This window comes from Callorhinchus milii, unplaced genomic scaffold, assembly GCF_018977255.1.
Source record: "Callorhinchus milii isolate IMCB2004 unplaced genomic scaffold, IMCB_Cmil_1.0 Scaffold17, whole genome shotgun sequence".
Lineage (NCBI taxonomy): Eukaryota > Metazoa > Chordata > Chondrichthyes > Chimaeriformes > Callorhinchidae > Callorhinchus > Callorhinchus milii.
In genome coordinates this window covers 5,472,635-5,492,571 of record NW_024704758.1, presented here as the reverse complement: position 1 = coordinate 5,492,571, position 19,937 = coordinate 5,472,635, and the positions used below count along the sequence as shown (strand labels likewise).

Sequence of the window (19,937 nt, the reverse complement as noted above, 5' to 3'; positions counted from 1 at the left end):
AATTTTAATCAGTATTGATTAAAATAAATTAAAATAATCAATCATCATATTATAATATTATCATAATAATAATCCCTAATTACAAATCTGCCTGTAAATTGGTTATTTCCTCATTGATGATCAAATGGATGCCTGGGAAGAAATAAAAGTAAAAGCTTTAGGGGTGTTTTGAGAGGTTGAGGCCAATAGTTGTTGGAATAGTACAAAAGATCCTCTCTGCACCTTGCCTGTTCTTCACCTCACTCAAAACTACTGGCGCAAAGCAGAAATGTATTCTGTCAGCCCAGAACTACTATTGCTTACCTGTACCAGAACACACACTTCAATAGTAGAAGGCATAACAACAAACATCATCCCACTATTAATTGCCAGGTAATTAAATCAACTGTTAATATGCATTTCAGCACACGTACAAAGATGCTTGATTTCAGCAGTTTACCAACTGGGGTTTATTCTGAAAATTGTCATGACCAAAAGATTTTAAACAATTTACAATTTGTACATTAATATGTTTGGTGGAAAACTACTATCTGGTTGTGGTGTCGGTTTGAAACTAATCAGAAACATATCCGTGCTGTTCTCTTATGTCTCACAGGCAGAGCATGATGACAAAGGGGATATTAGATGAACCTATTGCGATTTTTCAGTCAAGGCATATAGTTGCAGTGAGTGGCAATTCTGCAGGAAAGGGTCACATGCTGAACCCAAAACGATTTCTGTGAATTCAGAATGAATGGCATCTTCAGAGGGAAAAGCACCAGACTCGATGGGCTGAACGGCCCGTTTCTGTACTGTTATGTTCTGTGATATCTATTTTCAGAAATGGCAATCAGTGCTGCATTCCACCCTGCAAAGCCCAGCAACTACATTTGACAGCAGTTCTCTGTAAGTCGCTTTGCGATGTTATAAGGCTTAAGCTATGCAAGTGCAAGAGTTAATTATTTCATCAGCTAACTCTTCAGTGTAATTTGTGAAATTATTCTCACTTTGTTAAAGCTGACAGTAGTTTTGCAACTTCCATCAGGCTAATCCTGAAAATATTGTTGAAAGTGCCCAGTTCCCTTCCCTTGGTCAAGTACAGCTGCAGCTTCATAATGCTGGCACAGAGCATCAGACAGCAACACTCTAGGTTGTTGTGCACACAGGCTGCTACTGCTCTGGCGAGGGACAGAATCACAAGAGCTTAGTGTGCGCAGATCACTTCAACAAGTCCTGTACACATATGTTCAACTAACTTATTGGTGTATAAATCAATCAAACAGCACAATGAGAGCAGTGTTAAAGAGGACTTTTACGATGATACAGTAAATTGTTATAATGTGATGGGGACTGATAAACATGAGTAAATCTATTCTCAAAAGCCTAGTCTTCTTGACGTTTGAGCTCCTGCAATGATTAGGAGAAAAGGTTAATTTGGAAGGAGCAAGGGGAATGATTCCTGAAGTGAGGCCTGTCAGTGTGGACTGTTACGTGTTTGCTTTTAATTAAGCTAATTTGACACATAAAATCAAAAGTTTCAACCAAATGCTGTTATTGGACTTAAAAAATACACAAATGTGTTGATTTTGATTCTGGATTTGTGCAGGTTTGTCAATCAACATCTGCCAACATTGTCACCTTTACTCTAACTCAGAGGCAGCAATCAAAGTAAATCTGATTCCTGCATCACTGCTTGTTTCTATTAAAACTCTGGCTTGTACGAAAACACAGTGGGATCCAGTGAGCGAGTGGGAGCGTTATGTGGATGGATATCTTCATCATCAAAAGAATGTCCTGTAACAATATTAAAAAAAGGCATGTTAACTAGATTTCCAATTTTTCTTGGCATGTTTCCTTCATAAAAGGATTTTGCTTTGGTGCTTCCTGGAAGGGAACCCATTCTCAAGTTGCTGCCTATGGGCTGGAGCCAGGGCTATGCTGTGAGTCTGATTCTGAATGATTAGCTCTCCCCATCTTCATTCCCTTCCTCTCATAAGATCAGTTCGGCTGAAAAGGCACTTCAAGCCATCTGATCTCATCCCTCCAGAAAACCCGACTGTTCTCCCATCAAGCTCTTTGGGTCACCAATACACCATCAAATTTCAATACGATGTTCAGTAGTGTGGCATTCAAATTAATATTTGACCCAGAAACGTCAAATAATATCATGTTTATATATGTTTTAAAAGGGTTAAAAAAATACACAAAAAATTAAATATACTTGCTGTAAATAACTATCTAATTGTGATTTCAGTACTGTAAAACAATCCTAAATTTATTGATAAATAAAAAATATATTAAGTGTCCTTTACAGTAATGCTCTAAGGACCATTATGTAACATTGGCAAATAGAGGTCAGAATGAACCTTGTATTAGAATTTACTATTTGATCAGAAATATATTATACAGCCTGTGCAATGTTGTACAACTCTTGATGGGATGTGAATACATTTAGAAATGTTATGTAGCTAACAAGGCAAGAAACCTCAAAAACACAAACAGTGGGTTTAACATGAAAGTCCCAGCCATGAGGATGTAATGCATGACATATCAAATGCCTTTCAGTTCCTCTGAGCAGCAGGTTGTGCCCTTAGGCTATGCTTCTCTTGTATTCCTTTGAGAGGGTTCTGGACTCAGAAGATAAGTAATATTGAACAGGTTTATGTATCTTCAAGTCTGTAAAAATAAACTGCTCATTTAATGCACTGAAATTAGAAACCAGAGCAAGAAAACTGAATGTGTGTCAGTGCCAAAGGAACTCAATCTACTGGCAATGGATCCCTGTCTCTCCACCTTAACCCTCCCTCCATGCTTACCACATATCTTTTCCCTCCATATACCCCCACTCGGGTTCCCAGTCAGCTGTGTGAAGCTTTGAGATGTGCTCCTGACATGAAAAGTGCTGTATAAATGTAAATCATGATTGTAAATGTAAAGTGGATACTGGAATATTCACGTGATTATTATGTCGTGAAATTTCTGAAACATGCAGCTCAGCTAAAGGTGGTACAGTAGATTTCTCCATTCACCCAAAGGAGATTTGGACAGGTATCCTCTGATGGTTCTCCTGGTTAAAAGCAGTGCCCATTTTAGTATTCATCGGAAGGTCCCAATCTAATGATCTAAGTCATCTGATGCAAGCCAGAGCAATGGTAATCAGTGTTGGACTCCCTGCAACAAGCTTTAAGCTTTTTAGCACCTTGGGACATCCTCTCGATGTGAAAGGCGCTATACAAATGTAATTTTGTTGTTGGTTAAAGCCCTGAAGAATGGGAAATGAGGGGACAACGGCCACGACTCCTTGCTATTCAATAACCTCCCAGCCCCCCACACCCTCCAAAAATACACGTGTGTGTGGACGTTAGGTCAGGACAGCATTGACTCCATTGAGATCCCCTCAGAAAGGACTGTCTGGCTTCCCATATGAGGAACTGGCCTTGGTACTGAGGTATCAGAGGACAGATGGAAGCAGCAGGGTTGTCCGCCTTCAGGAGAGGAAGCAAGGAAAGCGAGCCTCTGACCTAGGAATTTAACTATGACAGATCTGTAACGGTCCACAAGGGAGACTGTCAACATAAATCAATTTCCCTACAATTCTGCATTACAGGACAATACTATAATGAAGGGCTGACAGTCAGAGCACATACAGAACACTCTCTGGAAAAGGTAAAAGTTACATATTGTAAAACTATCATTTAGTTGAAATATCACTTATCTAGTGCCTGGGACCTGCCTGCTCCAGTGACTGCACTGATGGGAGGAATCGCTTGAGATCTGGCGTTGGCTGCACTGATTTTAATGGAGGCAGGATCTTCGGACAGACCTGAGAGTCAGCCAACCCTGTTGGTCATTTGTTTTGCGGCTGCTTCTAGGACATTACTGTATCAATTTGGCTGTGGCATTTGCCTATAAACCATTACACTTCACTATGTCACGTGAAGCACTTTGGGATGCCTTCCCGACATGAACAGCTCTATGCCAAATGCAAGGATTATTATTGGGATTATTATTGTGCTTTTCCAGGGTCAGGGAGCTTCTGATCATAGGCCAACTGTTCTCAAGCTCTTGCTATTAAACTCAACAGAGATACTTGGAAAGCGCTTGGGTCCCTTCCATTGGAAATATCACCAGTGGTGAGGAATGCGGGAAATGTGTCCCATATATTGTAGAGAACCATGAACCCATTGTTAAAAGTGAACCATATTCATATACGTATAAATAGACTTTCTTGGCTCTATGCCTAAGTGAACGACTTTGAAAGAAAGTACTTTGCATTAAACAGCTCTGTAAATTAGGTGTGAGCCACTCAAGAAACAATTATATTAGGTTTGAATAATGGAGTCTAAATAGCGAAATTTCTGAATGGATTTCTTCATGCAAAATCCTATTAGGTTTCATGTCCAGTAAATTGTTGAGAATACTGCACTGGCTACTTCCTCATTTGCAGGACGTGAATTTTAAAAAATCCTGCATTTGACATAATACTTTTCACATTGGGAGGACATCTCAAAGCGCTTTGCAATATTTACTCTAAAGTGTAGAGTCTGTGTGTTTTCTATGCAAACACAGCAGCCAAATTTGCCCGGCAATGTCCCACAAACAGAAATGAATGACCATTTTTTTGGGGTGGGTGAATTGTTAGCCAGGGTACCAGAAGAAACTCCTTGTCTTGTCGAAAAGTGCTATGGGATCTTTAACGTCCATCTGAAAAAGCAGGATTCCTTATGAAGCAATTGTATTAAGGAAAAAGTGTCCCAACATCCAATCCAATGGAATACTCTTAACCAGGTCCAGAAAGAACTGAAGGCATTTTGACGTACTAAAAATGAAGATGCAGATGAGACAAGCACAGACACATGTCCTCTAAAGCTACATGATCTCTTCAAAAGCAGTCCATGCCAAAGCTCAGCTGAGTTCAGTTACCATTGGAGTTTTACGCTCAGGCTACAGCTGCAGGAGGTACCCCTCTCTGTGTACTGGCGCGCTGCCTTCGTCAGTCCTCCTGCTTGCACTGAGATTGGCAGATGCTGATGAAGCTGCCTTGGGGCTACATATAGAATGGAACAGCATTACTCAGTGCAACCCAATGCTATCAGAAATTCCCCTACCCTCCGAGAGACACAGTCGCCTTTATCTACTTCCTAAAATATTTGCCCAACGCATCAATCATTTATTGCAGGATGGTTTACACTGGCTGCTGTTACCCATGCTGGAGTCCAGGGGAAGAACTAACTCTCTGCAACATGCGCTTTCTTGACTTTAACATGCGCTTTCTTGACTGCAACGCTTCTGAGTTGTTTTTGCAACAAGGCATTTAAGCACCCAAAGTGACTGTGAACTCCTGTGGTCGTATTAATCCTCTTCATTTATTCCCATGAAATATATGCAACACTTCCAATGTCTTGACAAGTGAGCCTATTTGCCTTTGGGAGGGTTGGGGGGTGGGAGATAAGTGTCCAGTATGGGAAGTGGCCAAATAAAAATACAATTGTGAGATAGTTGTGAGTTCAAGCCCCACAATCAGGGCTTGGTGAGCACACACAGACTAGGCTGACACCCCAAACGTAGTGCTGGGGAGCATGATCGCACTGTCAGAGGTGCCGTTATTCAGATGAGAAATTAAACCAAGGTCCTGTCTGCTGGTTCGGGTGGAGGTAAAAATCCTGTAACGCATTTAAAAAGAGACGGGAATTTCTCCTGGTGTCTTGGCCAACAATTCCTGAGTCATTCACTTCACAGCTGCTTGTGGAACATTAGCCGCTACATTTTACAATAAATCCTATAAAGGGCTTCAATGACATTGTGCAAGAATTAATATAAGGAACACTACGATAAATTCTCGATCAAGCGGTTTCTGTTTATATCGTGTCGTACAATGGCACGAGTCATATTGAAATGTCATTTCAGCATGAGGTGAGCATGTCTTGAAGTCTAACCGTCTTTTCTTTTTGTTCTCCAGTTACAAAGGAAAAGTTTGAATGGTTTCTCATGAAGGCAGTGGTTGCCCCCTTAAGTGCTAAGGGGTAAATATCCAAATCCACTCCCTCACCTTTGCTGCAAGACCTATTTTACCATTTTGCTTCCTCCACACCTCCAGCTCCTCTTCCAGCTGGAGCTTTACGATGTCCAAGAAGCACTTTGAGATGTCCTCCCAATATGAATATAAATAATAATATAAATATCAAACTATCGTTGAATATAATATAAATATCAATGTAAAACTATTGTTGTTTTTACAGTGTCTCCCTATTCAGCTGAACTTCCAGTCAAGCCAGACCACTAAAAGAACAAGATGTGTCAAATAAATGATTCTCCAAGGAATCAACTGAATTATTACTGAAGCCTTATTACTGAAGCCTCAATTTGCCTGAAGTAACTAGTGTCTAAGTTCCCAGGAAGAACACTTATGTTATAGAACAGTGAGGCTGTGTTTATATATTGGATACTCAATGAATTTATACTGCAGTCTCTCATAGTGATTGATGGAGCCTTGCTTCTAAAGGTGCTCTGACCAGCAGAGCTCCACAAATCATGCCGTACTTTGATTCAACTGCTTAGCAATCCACAGCAAAATAAACTGGATGTGAGGGGATTGCTTATCCGATACCCCCTGGTCCCCTGAAGCCTCTTTGCTGCTTTGATGGACAAAGCATAAGCGTTCAAGGGACCATTAATGTGATGACATTATTATATATAAGAAATAAACTAGCTTTCCATTGTGGAGCATGTACTGAATTCTGAGAGCAGGGGGGAGTTTTTTTTAAACAAATTTGGCCAACATGTTGAGGAGCGGGGAATATAAATGAGGCTGATTGAACCTCCTTCATTCCCGACGAATATAGTTACTGGTTAAGCAGATACATATCAAAACTCTTCACTTCCAAGTGCGCTCACCAATGAATTCATGAGTTTCCTGTTCACAGGCATATGTAAGTTAATGACACCTCTGCGCAAATACTGACCTGGTCTCAACACCTCTTCACTTGTAATAAGAGGGTACATTTCCTGGACGCAAGTCCAATTTACAAGTTTAGTGAGAGAGAGAGTGTATGGAAGAATGACAGCGTAGAAGAATAAAGTGCTTCTCCTCACAGAGGTGGAACATGGGTAGATTCCAGCAATTTCACAATGTGCTAAGTTTCATCTTAACAGGGAGGAGGACAAACAATGATCAGGAGTGCTCTACAGAAAGGAGAATAGAGTAGACACCAAGCACTGAATAGCCTCTGTGACCATGGAGGCAAGTCACCCGAAGGCAGCACTATCAGAGGATGAGCTGGGCTCTGACCTGAGAAATGCTGCTGGGTGGAACAACGTAAACAAAATGGAAACAAATTGCAAATAATTTAACAATTTGTTGAGAGATTATCGCAATGTTGTTTCGCTAAATACGTAGAATGGTACAAAAAAAGCTATGATTTATTTCTAACTCCCAGCCCTGTCAGTAAACTTACACTTCATCTTCATATTCCTTTGGTGGGGACACAGCAATAACAAGGTCGATCCAGTCCTGTAACACAAGGAGCACATTATGTTTACATTATGAACCAACCTTGCTCATCTTCCAACACAGCTATGCTCCTTGCGAGCTTACCATAAACTGCACTGCTGTTCACAGGCTGGGAGCAGAGGTCAGAATCGCTCCCTGGAGATATGTAATTTTAGTTATTATAATTTTGTAACTTAGTTATCGTTTTAACAAGCTCGAGTCCAATTACATCCTGTCCTGTTTCTTAGCTTCTCTCGCTGGTGAGCAAGTTAAAGGGGAAATCGACTGACTGACAAAATATGGATTGCAGGTGCACAAAGTGCCACTAAACTGATCAGCTTTTATTGCTGTTTGAAAGACAAAATGCATCAAAATACTTTACAATAATCAGTCTCAAATGTTGTGACTGTTTTTCTAGCCAAATGCAGCAGTTAATTTGTATGCACAAACAGCAGGAGATGAATGACCAGTTTATAATATAAAAATAATAATCTTTGCATTTGATATAGCACTTTTTATGTCTTTAGACGACTCCAAGAATATACTGTAAAGTGAATTAACTGTATATTTGTGGGCGGAACGCAGCAGCCAATTGCGCACAGCAGTGTCCCACAAATAGTCGTGGATTGAAGTGACCAATTTTATTATTGTTTTCTTTTCTTGAGGGATTATTATCAGGCGTGTGGAGTAAGGAAACTTGCCCAAGGTTTTGCCCTGCCGGGTCTCTCGCTTGCGAGGTGAGTGCTCTAACCACTGAGCTACAGGACTACTTTATCTGTTTGATTGTTGGCCAGGACACCAGGAGAAACTCTCTGCTCTTTTTGCAGTAATGGCACAGGATATTTAACATCCACCTGACAAACTAGCAGACGGGATCTCGATTTAATGCTCAGTTGAAGGGTGTGCAAACGTTCTTCTATAAATACATAGTTATTACTCTTTAAATTCAATCCTGTGCAGCGCTTAAGCCGTTTTGATGATTGAGGCGATGTATTAAATTTTTAAAAATATTGTTGTATGATTAGAACCATGTGAGAGAAAAAGCAGCTATCTTATACTTCTGGGCAAGAATACAAACCAGGTCCCAAAAGTGAAAGTTTCCAAACCCACCATATCAGCTAGTCTCCCCTGCCACTGTTTACAATATACTATAATCTGTCTGTCTCCTTCACCAAGACAGCTCATGACGATGTAGTGGACAGAGAGGAAGAAGTAAAGGAAGGAAATAGTTTACAGATTGGATAATGATTTAATACAGAAGATGAATTTTAAATCTGATCACAATATCAGCTCTGAATTCTGATGAGCAATTCACTTCTCGAAAAGATGCCAGTTGTCCTTTCCTGACCCCTGTTCGCAGAGTAGCTTCGGCTTGGAATTAATAATAATAAAAAATATTCCTTACATTTGATATAGAACCTTTCACGTTGTCTTAAAGCGCTTCACAGGATATACTGTAAAGTGTAGTCACTGTGTATTTTGTTTTATAGGGAAAATGTGACTGAAAGAGCAGTACAGTTGGATGAAGATACAAGGCTTTGAAAGTGGGGAGGGAAAGGCAAGGCTTTAAGAGACTCTGGGGTGGTGCTTGAGAGTGCAAGGGGCAGAATGGCTGAAAGCTCACCCACCGATGGTGAGGTGGGATTGGGCAGGAGAAAGTGAAGCAGAACCAACCCAGGTCCCACGACATACAGAACCATGCCTTGTGAGAAGGCTCACATCGCTGCTTTATTTACAAGGTGGCAAACACATTCGCTGCCACCTTGTCCACTGAGAGTAGATTCAGTGGATTTCCCTTCAGTTTGTTGAATGAGGATATACAACACAGCTGCTGACTGAATGCATTCAGGGCAAAGACATTTCAAGCCAATTGCGAAGGATAATAGGGCAAGAAATCAGACAATCTAGCCAGAGAGAGCCGGAGTTTGCAGCAGGTTACAGCAGAGGTCAGGAAAGGAGAGATTTGCTCAAATTGAAGACTGCATTATTCATGATCACTCAGACGCCACTCTGCCATAATCACCCAACCTGAAGACATTATAAAGGGAGGAATTCTTGATTTTTACCAATCAGCAAGGTTACAATGTATTTTAATCATTCTCTCGATGCATTTATCAAGAGGCGCTGGACTGGAATACAAAAGATAAATCAGTGAGTGTATGGTTATATGGGTGCACAGGAAGCCCTGTGGCGTTTTCATTAGAGCACGAGGACCTGAGTTTGATTCCTGGGAGGGTCAAAACCTTAGGTGAGTTTCCTTACTTCACATGCCTCTGTTTACCTAGCAGTAAGTAGGAACCTGGTTGTTAGTCGATTGGCAGATTGCTTTCCAGGAGCAATAATCCCTTCATTGAAATAAAATAATAATAATAATTTGATCACTCAATGCACAACTATTTGTGGGACACTGCTCTGCGCAATTAGCTGCTGTGTTTCGCCCACAGAATATACAATTAATTCACTTTGCAGTATATTCTGTGAAGCGTTTTGAGACATCTCATGACGTGATAAGGTGCTGATATCAAATGCAAGGGTTATTATTGTACGAGTTGAATATTTTATCGGAGCCAGACTGTGCAGTTTGTATTCACCTGCAGCCTAAACACATGCTCACAGAAACTGGGCAGTGTAATTTGTGTGGCACAGTCCTTGGCAGCGGCACTTCCGACTACAAATCTACACAGTTTAATACACTATGAGATGACAAGTTCATTGTTAAAAGTAGGGATCGACCAGTGGACAATTTCCTTTGCTGCGTTTAGTGATTGTTTTTTCATATTGGGATTCAAGGCGCTACATAAATGTAACTTGTTGCTGCTGTTGTCAGTGTTGTGGAAACAAAGTTAAAATGGCCACACACAAAAAAAAAAAACTTTCCTTGGAAATAGTTAACATTACAGACATAAATCTGTAAATGTAAAGCAAGGTATAACCAAATCCAGTTCTTGTGAGCTCAGAAAATGCACCAGAATGAAGGACAGAATCTTACCCCACCACTGTTCCAAGCCTTTGTTAGTGAAGCCTGGGCTTTAGGCAGGGTGGCGTCTGTCAAGATTTTCCCATTGACAGCCATTATCTGATCTCCTTTCACTATTCCACCTAGAGAAGAAAGTTAGAAAGAGCCATAAATATGTTATTTACAGACGATAAAGAATTTGGATCATTTCACAGCAACACAGCATGATAACACCAGCTTGCATTTATACAGCACTCTTCACGTAGCACTTCAAAGAGGTGAGGTCAGATACTGAGCAAAGGAGAAGGGAAGAGGTGACTATAGGTGAATTCAAAGATATTGTTTTTAAGGCGGATTTAAAACAGATAGAGAGTGGTCGAGGCAGAGGCCTGTGAGCTGAAGATGGGGATAGTGACTGAAGGCTGGGCCACCGATAATGGCAAAGAGGGCACCAGATGACATATATCAAGACCTGCTGGGTGCTAGGGTGTGAACGGATTTATTGGTGAAGGCAAGGACCTTGTCTGACAAAGGATGCAACATGCACACAAGCCCAGCCCTTAGATGGTTCAAATAAGAATTCAGTCCAATGCTTCTCAATCCCTCCACTTCAGTTCTCTTGCGCTCCTCAAGTCGGTGCATCATCTTAGTGCAATCAAGACTCTTACAACACAAATCGGTAAGATAATCTGATCTGCATCGTATGATCTTAAATAATCCTTGCATTTGATATACCATCTTAACATTGGTGTTGTCGAGACTTCTCAAAAGCATTTCACAGGAAATTATTGTAAAGTGTAGTGACTGGGTATTTGTAAGTGAGCAGAAGAGCCAATTTTCACAGCCATGTCCTACAAACAGCCAGGAAGTGAAAGACCAATTTTATTTGGGGATGGTTGGCCAGATCACTGGAAAAAAATCACCAGCTGTATTCCTGACCACTCTCCTCTCCTTAGATGGATGTTACCTTGAAGAGAGAACCTGGCAAAAAAAATGTCCTGTGTCCAATTGGAGTGTGTGTGTGTTCGGGGAGTAGAACGAAAGCTCAGTGCCCTCTGGGGCTGATATAGAGAATGTCAGAACAGCTCTGCAGTGCAAAGCGGCAACTACATGTAGCCCACGCACCAGCATTGTAGCAACCGAAACACCAGCTGAGGAAGATATTTTAGCGGAGGCGTCAAGGACTCTTGGATGTGTAAGCTGCATCTTTAGAGTTTTATTCAATATACTGCTCAGAAATGATTTAGTCATAATAACTACTACACTGCCTACCAAATATAGCACTGATTTATATGCGAGCATTTCTTGGACGCTCACAACACTGTATTCGGTTACGTGTAACTTGACCTCGCTCAGCTGTTACACTGCAATCAACAGGAAGCAGAAAAGTAAAAGCGTCATTAGCGGTAATGATCTCTGAGGCATCACCTCGCTCACGGGGGCTGAGTAGTCACCTGATGCTTTTTTTTTCTCTCTCGTGACCCGGGACATCTGATCACGTTTCCTATTCAAAGCCATGATTTGGATTACTCAACAATCCCAAAGCAGCTCCAAGAAATGCCAGAGTTTTAAACTATTACCCCTTAGTACTTAGTACACAAATGCCTGTATATGTGGGAGGAGGGGGCGGGAGGCATTGGGAGGAATTGGGTTGAATTCTCAACTGAGCGCGTGAAGGATCGGGCTTGAGTGGTTTCCTTGGAAACTTGCTTGCACCTTGAATACTTCCCGTTACTTGATTACTTCCCACTTTCTAACCCACTCCTCAGGGGTCTCCCTCCCTCCACCATTTATAAGTCCCAAGTCATATAAGCTCCACCACCTGCATTATCACACTCCACTGGCTCCCTGCAGATATATTTCAAGGTCCTCACACTCACATTCACACTCACACTCACCCTCTACATCCTGTACCTCCTTACCTCCCAATCTTCTCCTACCCCACTGCTCCGCTCGGCTAACTTGGACATGTTGCACGTCCTCTGTTCCCTTCTGTGCTGTCTTTTTATGATATCTGGTTTAGGTCCAGTTAAAATTTGAATCGATCCAGGAACTAAAGTTTGAATGTTGCCTGCCTCACGGTTTGTTACAATGTGTGCATGTTATTCAGTCAATGTTGCCTCGATCATCTATCGGGAGCAATGGTAGGGGTTGCAAGAATTAATCGAAAGGCCCGCAATGCAGAGACTTCCATCACTACTCTCACACCATCTGCAACACTAACCTGATTTAATCCCTGCGAAAAGGAGCGACACACAGACTGCACAATCATGAAACACAATGTTAAAGAGTGAGCTTTGGTTCACACCTCTACCTCTCCACCCCTTGGACTGAAAGGATTATTTACACTGCATTTATAGAGTTCCTGAATGGCATTTCCCCCTTGGCGCTCAGTGCTACCTGCTGCTCCCTTCTGCTAGCAATGTGAAATGATCCTTAAAGTGGATGTCAAGGTTTTATGCACCGACTGGGCACGCTGGAGAGTGTTTTCAGTGCATGGGAAAGGAACCTCACCATGCTTGTCTGCTGCACCACCTTCGTAGATCCCAGACACCACCACCTTCCCAATTGGAGACTGAACACCTCCTTCCACTGCGAGGTCCAGCGGGCCCTCCTGTGTAAGAGGAACATGATCGGGTCAGTCTGGAGATCAATTGCCACTGAACTACAACAACTTGCATTAAAATAGCTCCCTTCACATGGGATAGCATCAACATGATGTTATCCCAGGATAACTAACTTACTTTAACACCTGCTGCCAGAAAGCAGAGCCTGACAAGAAGTGGGATGATTACAAACCAAAGTAACATCTTAGACCAGCTCTCAAGGGTTCACTCAGCCAACCATTGCTTGTGACTGAAAGTGTCATTAAATTCAACACCTAAAGTGCTTTAGCAATTATTTCAAAACCTTGAAGAATCAGTCTCAAAAAGTTTTACCTCGCTTTAATAGACAAGACTAGTAACTTGGACAAACTGCAAAAGTATGCTCTTAGTATGGATTCAACTAAACTTCTGAAGTTAATCTTCCATAGACATAAAATACAGTTATTTGCTCAATAATAGCTCTGATCCAGGTGTTCATGAGAAGCTTAAATTTACTCATTGATTTTTTTCTCAATTCAGATCATCATTCAACTGTACAGCTGGGGTTCAGCTGTAGTTTTTAGATTTATACGGAGCATAAACACTTAATGCCTTGTTTCCATGTTGTACAACGAATGTAAACTTTGGAAAATGAACAAACCAGTTTCAAAGTTGGCAAGAGCCAAAGTCTGGGATCTTAGAGTGTGTGTTGGGATAACCGCTGGAGTTTTAATCAGCTAAAGCCATGCAGTTTGCTATTGCGAACATTGACCAGCAAGCTTTGCACTGCTAGGACCACTCTATCCACTAGTATGGCTGCAAGGGTTAACAGTACAGTCATTCTTATCACCTTTTTAATTCTCAAGAGGCGTACATCTCTTCCAGCAATCTGGTCTGAGGTGAACTGGAAGGAAATTATAATTTACATTAATATCATCCATCAAGCCGCAATGTCAGTACTCAGCATACATAATTTATCATAATAATTAATAAGTATTTCCCGCTGTGAAGTCCAATTGGTTGGGAACTCTGGACATGTGTAACCCTCTGCTGAATGGCCTCGCACACTGGTTACCTTAGTATAATGTTATTAAAGGAGCCAGCCACAAGACTAGTTCTGAAAAGAATTAAGCTCACTCTTTTTACACTAAGAACCTCTAATCTTCCATTCCCCAACCCCACTCAAGGCATCAATTAGATTCCAGAGCTCTGGAACCATCAATGCCCCTAAACCGTATCTTGCCTTCACACTTTTAGCAGAAAGGAAATTATAGCAAATCAGCAGTAAATGTCAAGCTTAAATGGCCCTGTTCATCTGGAAGTAAACTATGCTGTGAGCAACGGTTTGGATCAAGTGTTAATTACTGAATGACACTGGATGAGATGCGAGTTTGCAATCTGAGGAATTAGCTTCACAGTGCAAAGATTAATTTCTTTGCTAATGTTGACAGGGTGGGACAGATTATTTTGCTTCACAGCAACAAAATTACATTTGTAAAGTGCCTTTCACGTTGGGTTTACGTCCCAAGGTGCTGAACAGTCGGGGATCAGGACCGAGCGTAGGGGGGACAGGTTTGGATTGAGCGAAGGCAGAGAGGTAGGAAGGTGGCTGAAGGCACGGTCGAAAAGGAGGGTCTTAACTTGTGCCTTGATTGAGGTAAGGGAGAGAGCAAGGCGAAGGGACTGTGGGATGGATTACCAAGGGTAGGAGCAGAGAGGCTGAAAGCCCAGCCACCAATGGTAGGGCAGGTTGGGCGGGAGACATGGAGCAGGCTGGAGCCTGCTGAGCAGAGGGACCAGTCAGGATGATAGGGGTCAGAGATGTGGGGTGGGGTAGGGCCATGGAGGGCCTTAAAGGTGAGGATGAGGATTTTGAATTCTATCCTCTGAGGGATGGGGAGCCAGGGGACAAGGGTGGGTGTGATGGGGTCACAGAGCCTGGTGCAGGAGAGATCATGAGCTGCAGAGTTGGTGAGGTGGAGTGTGCATCTGTGGATGCTGATACTGCCAAGGCCTGAGGTGCGGAGGCACTGGTGTGAGCCAATCAGGAGGGCCTCAGTCTTGCTGACATTCAGCTGTAGAAAGTTGGCTCTCATCTAGGACTTGATGCCTGACAGTCTGTCAGGATGTCAGTTGTACTGGAATCGAGAGTGGAGGCAGAGAGATACAGTTGGGTGTCATCTGTATACATGTGGAAGTTGACCCCATGTCTGCAGATGATGTTACCAAGTGGGAGCATGTAAAGATTGAAGAGGAGGGGACCGAGGACAGAGCCCTGGGGAACACGAGACTGTGCGGGGGCTGGAAGAGAAACCGTTGGTGGAGACAAATTGGAGATGGTGTGAGAGATAAGACCTGAACAGAACCTTGAAGGTTGAGGTGAGAGGAGAGGCAGTGGAGGAGGATGGAGTGGTCCACGGTATTAATAATAATAATAATCCTTGCATTTGATATAGCGCTTTTCACGTCGGGAGGACGTCCCAAAGTGCTTCACAGAACACACTGTAAAGTGAATTGACTGTATATTTGTGGGCGAACGCGGCAGCCAATTGCGCACAGCAATGTCCCACAAACAGTCGTGGATTGAAAATGACCAATTTATTATTGTTTTGGGTTTTGGAGGGATTATTATTAGGCATGTAGAGTAAGGAAAGTTGCCCAAGGTTTCGCCCTGCCTGGAATTGAACCCAGGTCTCTCACTTGCAAAGTGAGTGCTCTAACCACAGAGCTACAGGACTCCTCAAGGCATTGAAGGCAACAGAGAGATTGAGGAGGACCAGGAGGCAGAAGGAGCCTGGGTCACAGCTGGACAGGATGTTGTTCGACACCTTGACCAGAGCAGTTTCCGTGCTGTAAGCAGCACAGAAACCCGATTGGAGGGGCTTGTGAAGGGAACGGTAGGAGAGGAATGATTGAAGCTGGGAAGCAACAACTCTTTTAAGGACCTTGGAACAAAAAGGGAGGTTGGAGATGGGCTGGTAGTTAGAAAGCATGGATGGAACCAGGGAAGGTTTTTTCCACTTCCACCTGCTTTTAATGACTGCAGAATAGATTTGTGCGGAAACATTTGGACCTTGCTTTTAACCTATGTGTAATTTGACCTTGAGTCAGGCATCAAGAAGGGTGACAGACAGGCATCAGCAAGGGTAATGAATGCCTAAGTGAGGAAGGAGAAAGCCCTACGAAGCACGTTTACTTACATTCAAATGTGACACTTTACCCATACTGAACTCAGTTGGCACTTAAGAGGACATTACAGAAAATAATGGGATTGACATTTAACAGAGGGTTAGGAGAGCAAACAAAACCCACAATTGTTTGACCCTCAACTATTCTTTCTACCCCACATCTGCACCATGACCCGCTCTACCTTCCTCCACCTCCTCAACATTGCTCGGCTCCGACACTGTCTCACATCGCAGGCCGTCGAAAACCTCATACATGCCTTCATTATATCATGGCTCGACTATGCAAACTCACTACTTGTTGGCTGCCCCAACACCTCCCTCCACAGACTCCAGATCATCCAGAACTCTGCAGCCCATATCCTCCCTCACACTAGGCTCCACATCCCTACCTCCCCCATCCTTGCCCAACTCCACTGGCTTCCCATCACACAGAGGCTACAGTTCAAAATTCTGGTCCTCACCTTCAAAGCCCTCCATGGACTTGCTCCCCCCTACCTCTCCAACCTCCTAACTTCCTACCACCCTGTTGGTTTCCTCCGCTCCACGGTCTCCGGCCTGCTTCACGTCCCCCACCTTGCTCGCCTCACTATCAGTGAGCGGGCCTTCTGCCACTCTGCACCCACCCTCTGCAACTCTATCCTGCAGTCCCTCTGTCTCGCCCCCTCCCTCGCCATATTCAAGACCCACCTCAAGACCCTCCTCTTCGACCGTGCTTTCATTCTCCCTGCTCCGTCCCCTGCCCTCCACCCTCCCCCACCCCGACCTTCAGCTCGGGTCTGTAACTTTGTCTCTCCAGTGCCTTGGGACGTCCTCCTGATGTGAAAGGCGCTATGCAAATGTAATTTTGTTTTGTTGTTTCTGACCAGAATTTGTTTTTGGTCATTATCTAGATGAAGAATAGATTTGCGTCTGAACCATTTTCTGCAGCGTTTTGTGGAGTACTGTAGCTCAGTGGTTACAGCACTCGCTTTGCAAGCAACAACAACAACAACAACAACAACATTCCATTTATAGAGCGCCTTTCACGTCAGGAGGACGTCCCAAGGCGCTGCACAGTTGGGTCATGACCCGAGCAGGGGGAAATGGTCAGGGTGAGGGGAGGGAAGGGAGGGAGAGAGGAGGGGGAAATGGTCAGGGTGAGGGGAGGGAAGGGAGGGAGCGAGGAGGAGGAAGAGAGTCGAGAGGGGAGCTGAAGGCACGGTCAAAGAGAAAGGTTTTGAGACCGGCCTTGAAGGAGGAAAGGGAGGAAGCAAGGCGAAGGCACTGGGGGATGGAGTTCCAGAGCCGCGGGGCTGAGAGGCTGAAGGCCCGACCACCGATAGTAGGGCGGTTGGGGCGGGGGACGTGGAGCAGACCGGAGCCAGAGGAACGGAGGGTACGGGCAGGTAGGTAGGGGGATAGTAGGTTGGAGAGGTAGGAGGGAGCAAGGCCGTGAATGGCCTTGTAGGTGAGGATGAGGATCTTGAAATCAATCCTCTGGGGGATGGGGAGCCAGTGGAGGCGAGCGAGGGTAGGAGTGATGTGGTCCCGAAGCCTGGTGCGGGACAGTACACGAGCTGCAGAGTTCTGAATGACCTGCAGCTTGTGGAGGGAGGTGCCGGGAAGGCCGGCGAGGAGAGAGTTCCCATAGTCCAGCCTTGAGGTGACAAAGGCGTGAACCAGGGTTTCAGCAGCGTGAGGGGTGAGGTAGTGCCGTAATCTGGCGATATTCCGGAGGTGATGGAAGGCGGTGCCAGTTGTGGTGCGGATGTGAGGGAGAAAGGACAGCTCAGGGTCGAACAAAACGCCGAGGTTCCTGACTGGCTTTGAGAGGTGGAGAGTGCAGCCTTGGATGCTGATGGTGTCAGCGCCTGAGGTGCGGAGGCGCTGACGTGAGCCAATCAGGAGGGCCTCGGTTTTTCGCACGTTGAGCTGAAGAAAGTTGTCTCTCGTCCAGGACTCGATGTCGGACAGGCAGCTGTCAGGACATCGGTGGTCGTGGAGTTGAGAGTAGAGGAGGAAAGGTAGAGTTGGGTGTCATCCGCATACATGTGGAAGTTAACCCCATGTTTGCGGATGATGTCACCGAGGGGGAGCATATAGAGGGTGAAGAGGAGGGGACCGAGGACAGAGCCCTGAGTTCAATTCCAGGCAGAGGGCGAAACCTTGGGCAAGTTTCCTTACTCCACACAGAGCCTAATAATAATCCCTTCAAAACCCAAAACAATAATAAATTGGTCATTTTCAATCTACGACTGTTTGTGGGACATTGCTGTGCGCAATTGGCTGCCGCGTTTGCCCACAAATATACAGTCAATTCACTTTACAGTGTGTTCCGTGAAAAGCAAGGATTATTATTATTATTATTTTTAAGCCATGTTTATTTCCTCCACATTGCACAATCCATTCAACCTGCTCTGAATCACCTCCCACTCCCCAATCCTAACCAAAAGGGAACATGATCAGCCATAATTCTCATTTTGTTCCTCTTCAGTGTATCCACTCCAGGTTCGGGAGAGAACTGGCATTGGCTCAGGTGCACTCCATGGTTCAATGATACAATAATCCCAAGGGCATGGAATTCCACCTTATGTCAGCCAGTGCAAACATTTTTGCTTTCAAATATAAAACAAAGAACTGCAGAAAATCCTCCATTCAATTTGAATTCAGAAGTGTTTTTTTTCACAATTTGCAAAATGAATTGGTATCTAAATTATTAATAATAATGATAATCTTTTCATTTGGTAGAACTGAGACCGAAAGGGTTTACCACAATTCTGAATATCTTATATTTCACACAAAATCGCAGACTAAGACTGGGTGAAATTTCATGCCTTTAGTGTCTGCTCTCACACGTGAAAATAACCTTGGGATGAGGTAGATAGAAAATTTTCAGTACTTATGTTGAGAGCTACCAGTGCCCGTGACAGTGTGTGAGATAAATGGGGAATAGAAAGGAATAAACAAAGTGTTTGTTGTGCAGTTAAAATTGGCGCAATGAGTTGGTGCACAGAGACAGTTCAAAGAATGGATCAATAAAGAAACAGACACTGTAATAACAGATATTACCTGCTCCACTGAGCACAGAAGGTTAAACCTGTAATTATAATACAAACATGATACTCAGTTGGAAAGAACTGCATAAACAGCTTATGCAGCTTATTTATAGGAGTCGTCTCTCACCCCCTTGTCATATTGCGCGGGAGATAACTTCTCCGTGCCTTGTTATTTTATGCATTACTCACCATGGAATAAGGATCAAAATCCTCCACATATTTCTGGAAGCCCTGCAACAAGGAACCAAATCAGGTTAAATTTTACATTGGACCATTTAAAGGCCCCAATTCGGACATAGTAGAAGCAGTTTGGTGCAATAACAAATCAAGGTGTAACATGGTCTGATCGCCGGTGAGTTCACTAACTTTGGTGCAATTAAAAAACACCAAAAAAACATTATTTGCCTTGTATTAATTGCTTCTTAAAAAACATTATTTGCCTTGTATTAATTGCATTTGCTGCACATGCAAGCACTCAAAATGAGATCAGCTCCTTCCCCATTAATCATTGTCTGTGTTAACACAGTATCGAGAGTTGCACTTGAATCCATAAGTAATGAAAAGCAAGCTTTTTGTCTTTTAGCATTGGCGGAATAATGGGCACTATCAATACTACAGCAAAGGATTTATTGTCACTTATTAAGTACAAAACCCAGTAAGTTTAGTTACATTGAATATCCCCGAGGGTTATTATACAAATCGGCT

The 19,937-nt window shown here is 43.4% G+C and overlaps 1 protein-coding gene across 2 annotated transcripts in view; it reads right to left on the bottom strand.

The window, feature by feature from the left end:
- Positions 1-420: 420 nt before the first annotated feature.
- Positions 421-19,937, bottom strand: part of ush1c (Usher syndrome 1C) — a 66,282-nt gene continuing 46,765 nt past the window's right edge. The window contains exons 16-21 of one of the 2 annotated variants that reach the window (XM_007887492.2): positions 19,422-19,463; positions 13,860-13,913; positions 12,939-13,038; positions 10,458-10,567; positions 7,434-7,489; positions 421-1,773 (exon numbers count right to left, since the gene is read on the bottom strand). In XM_007887492.2, the coding sequence (XP_007885683.1) occupies positions 1,761-1,773; positions 7,434-7,489; positions 10,458-10,567; positions 12,939-13,038; positions 13,860-13,913; positions 19,422-19,463 (375 nt within the window). In that variant the 3' untranslated portion in view covers positions 421-1,760. Of the gene's footprint in view, positions 1,774-4,901; positions 5,027-7,433; positions 7,490-10,457; positions 10,568-12,938; positions 13,039-13,859; positions 13,914-19,421; positions 19,464-19,937 lie in introns of those variants that run through there. The other variant, XM_042341505.1, reaches the window with a different exon arrangement.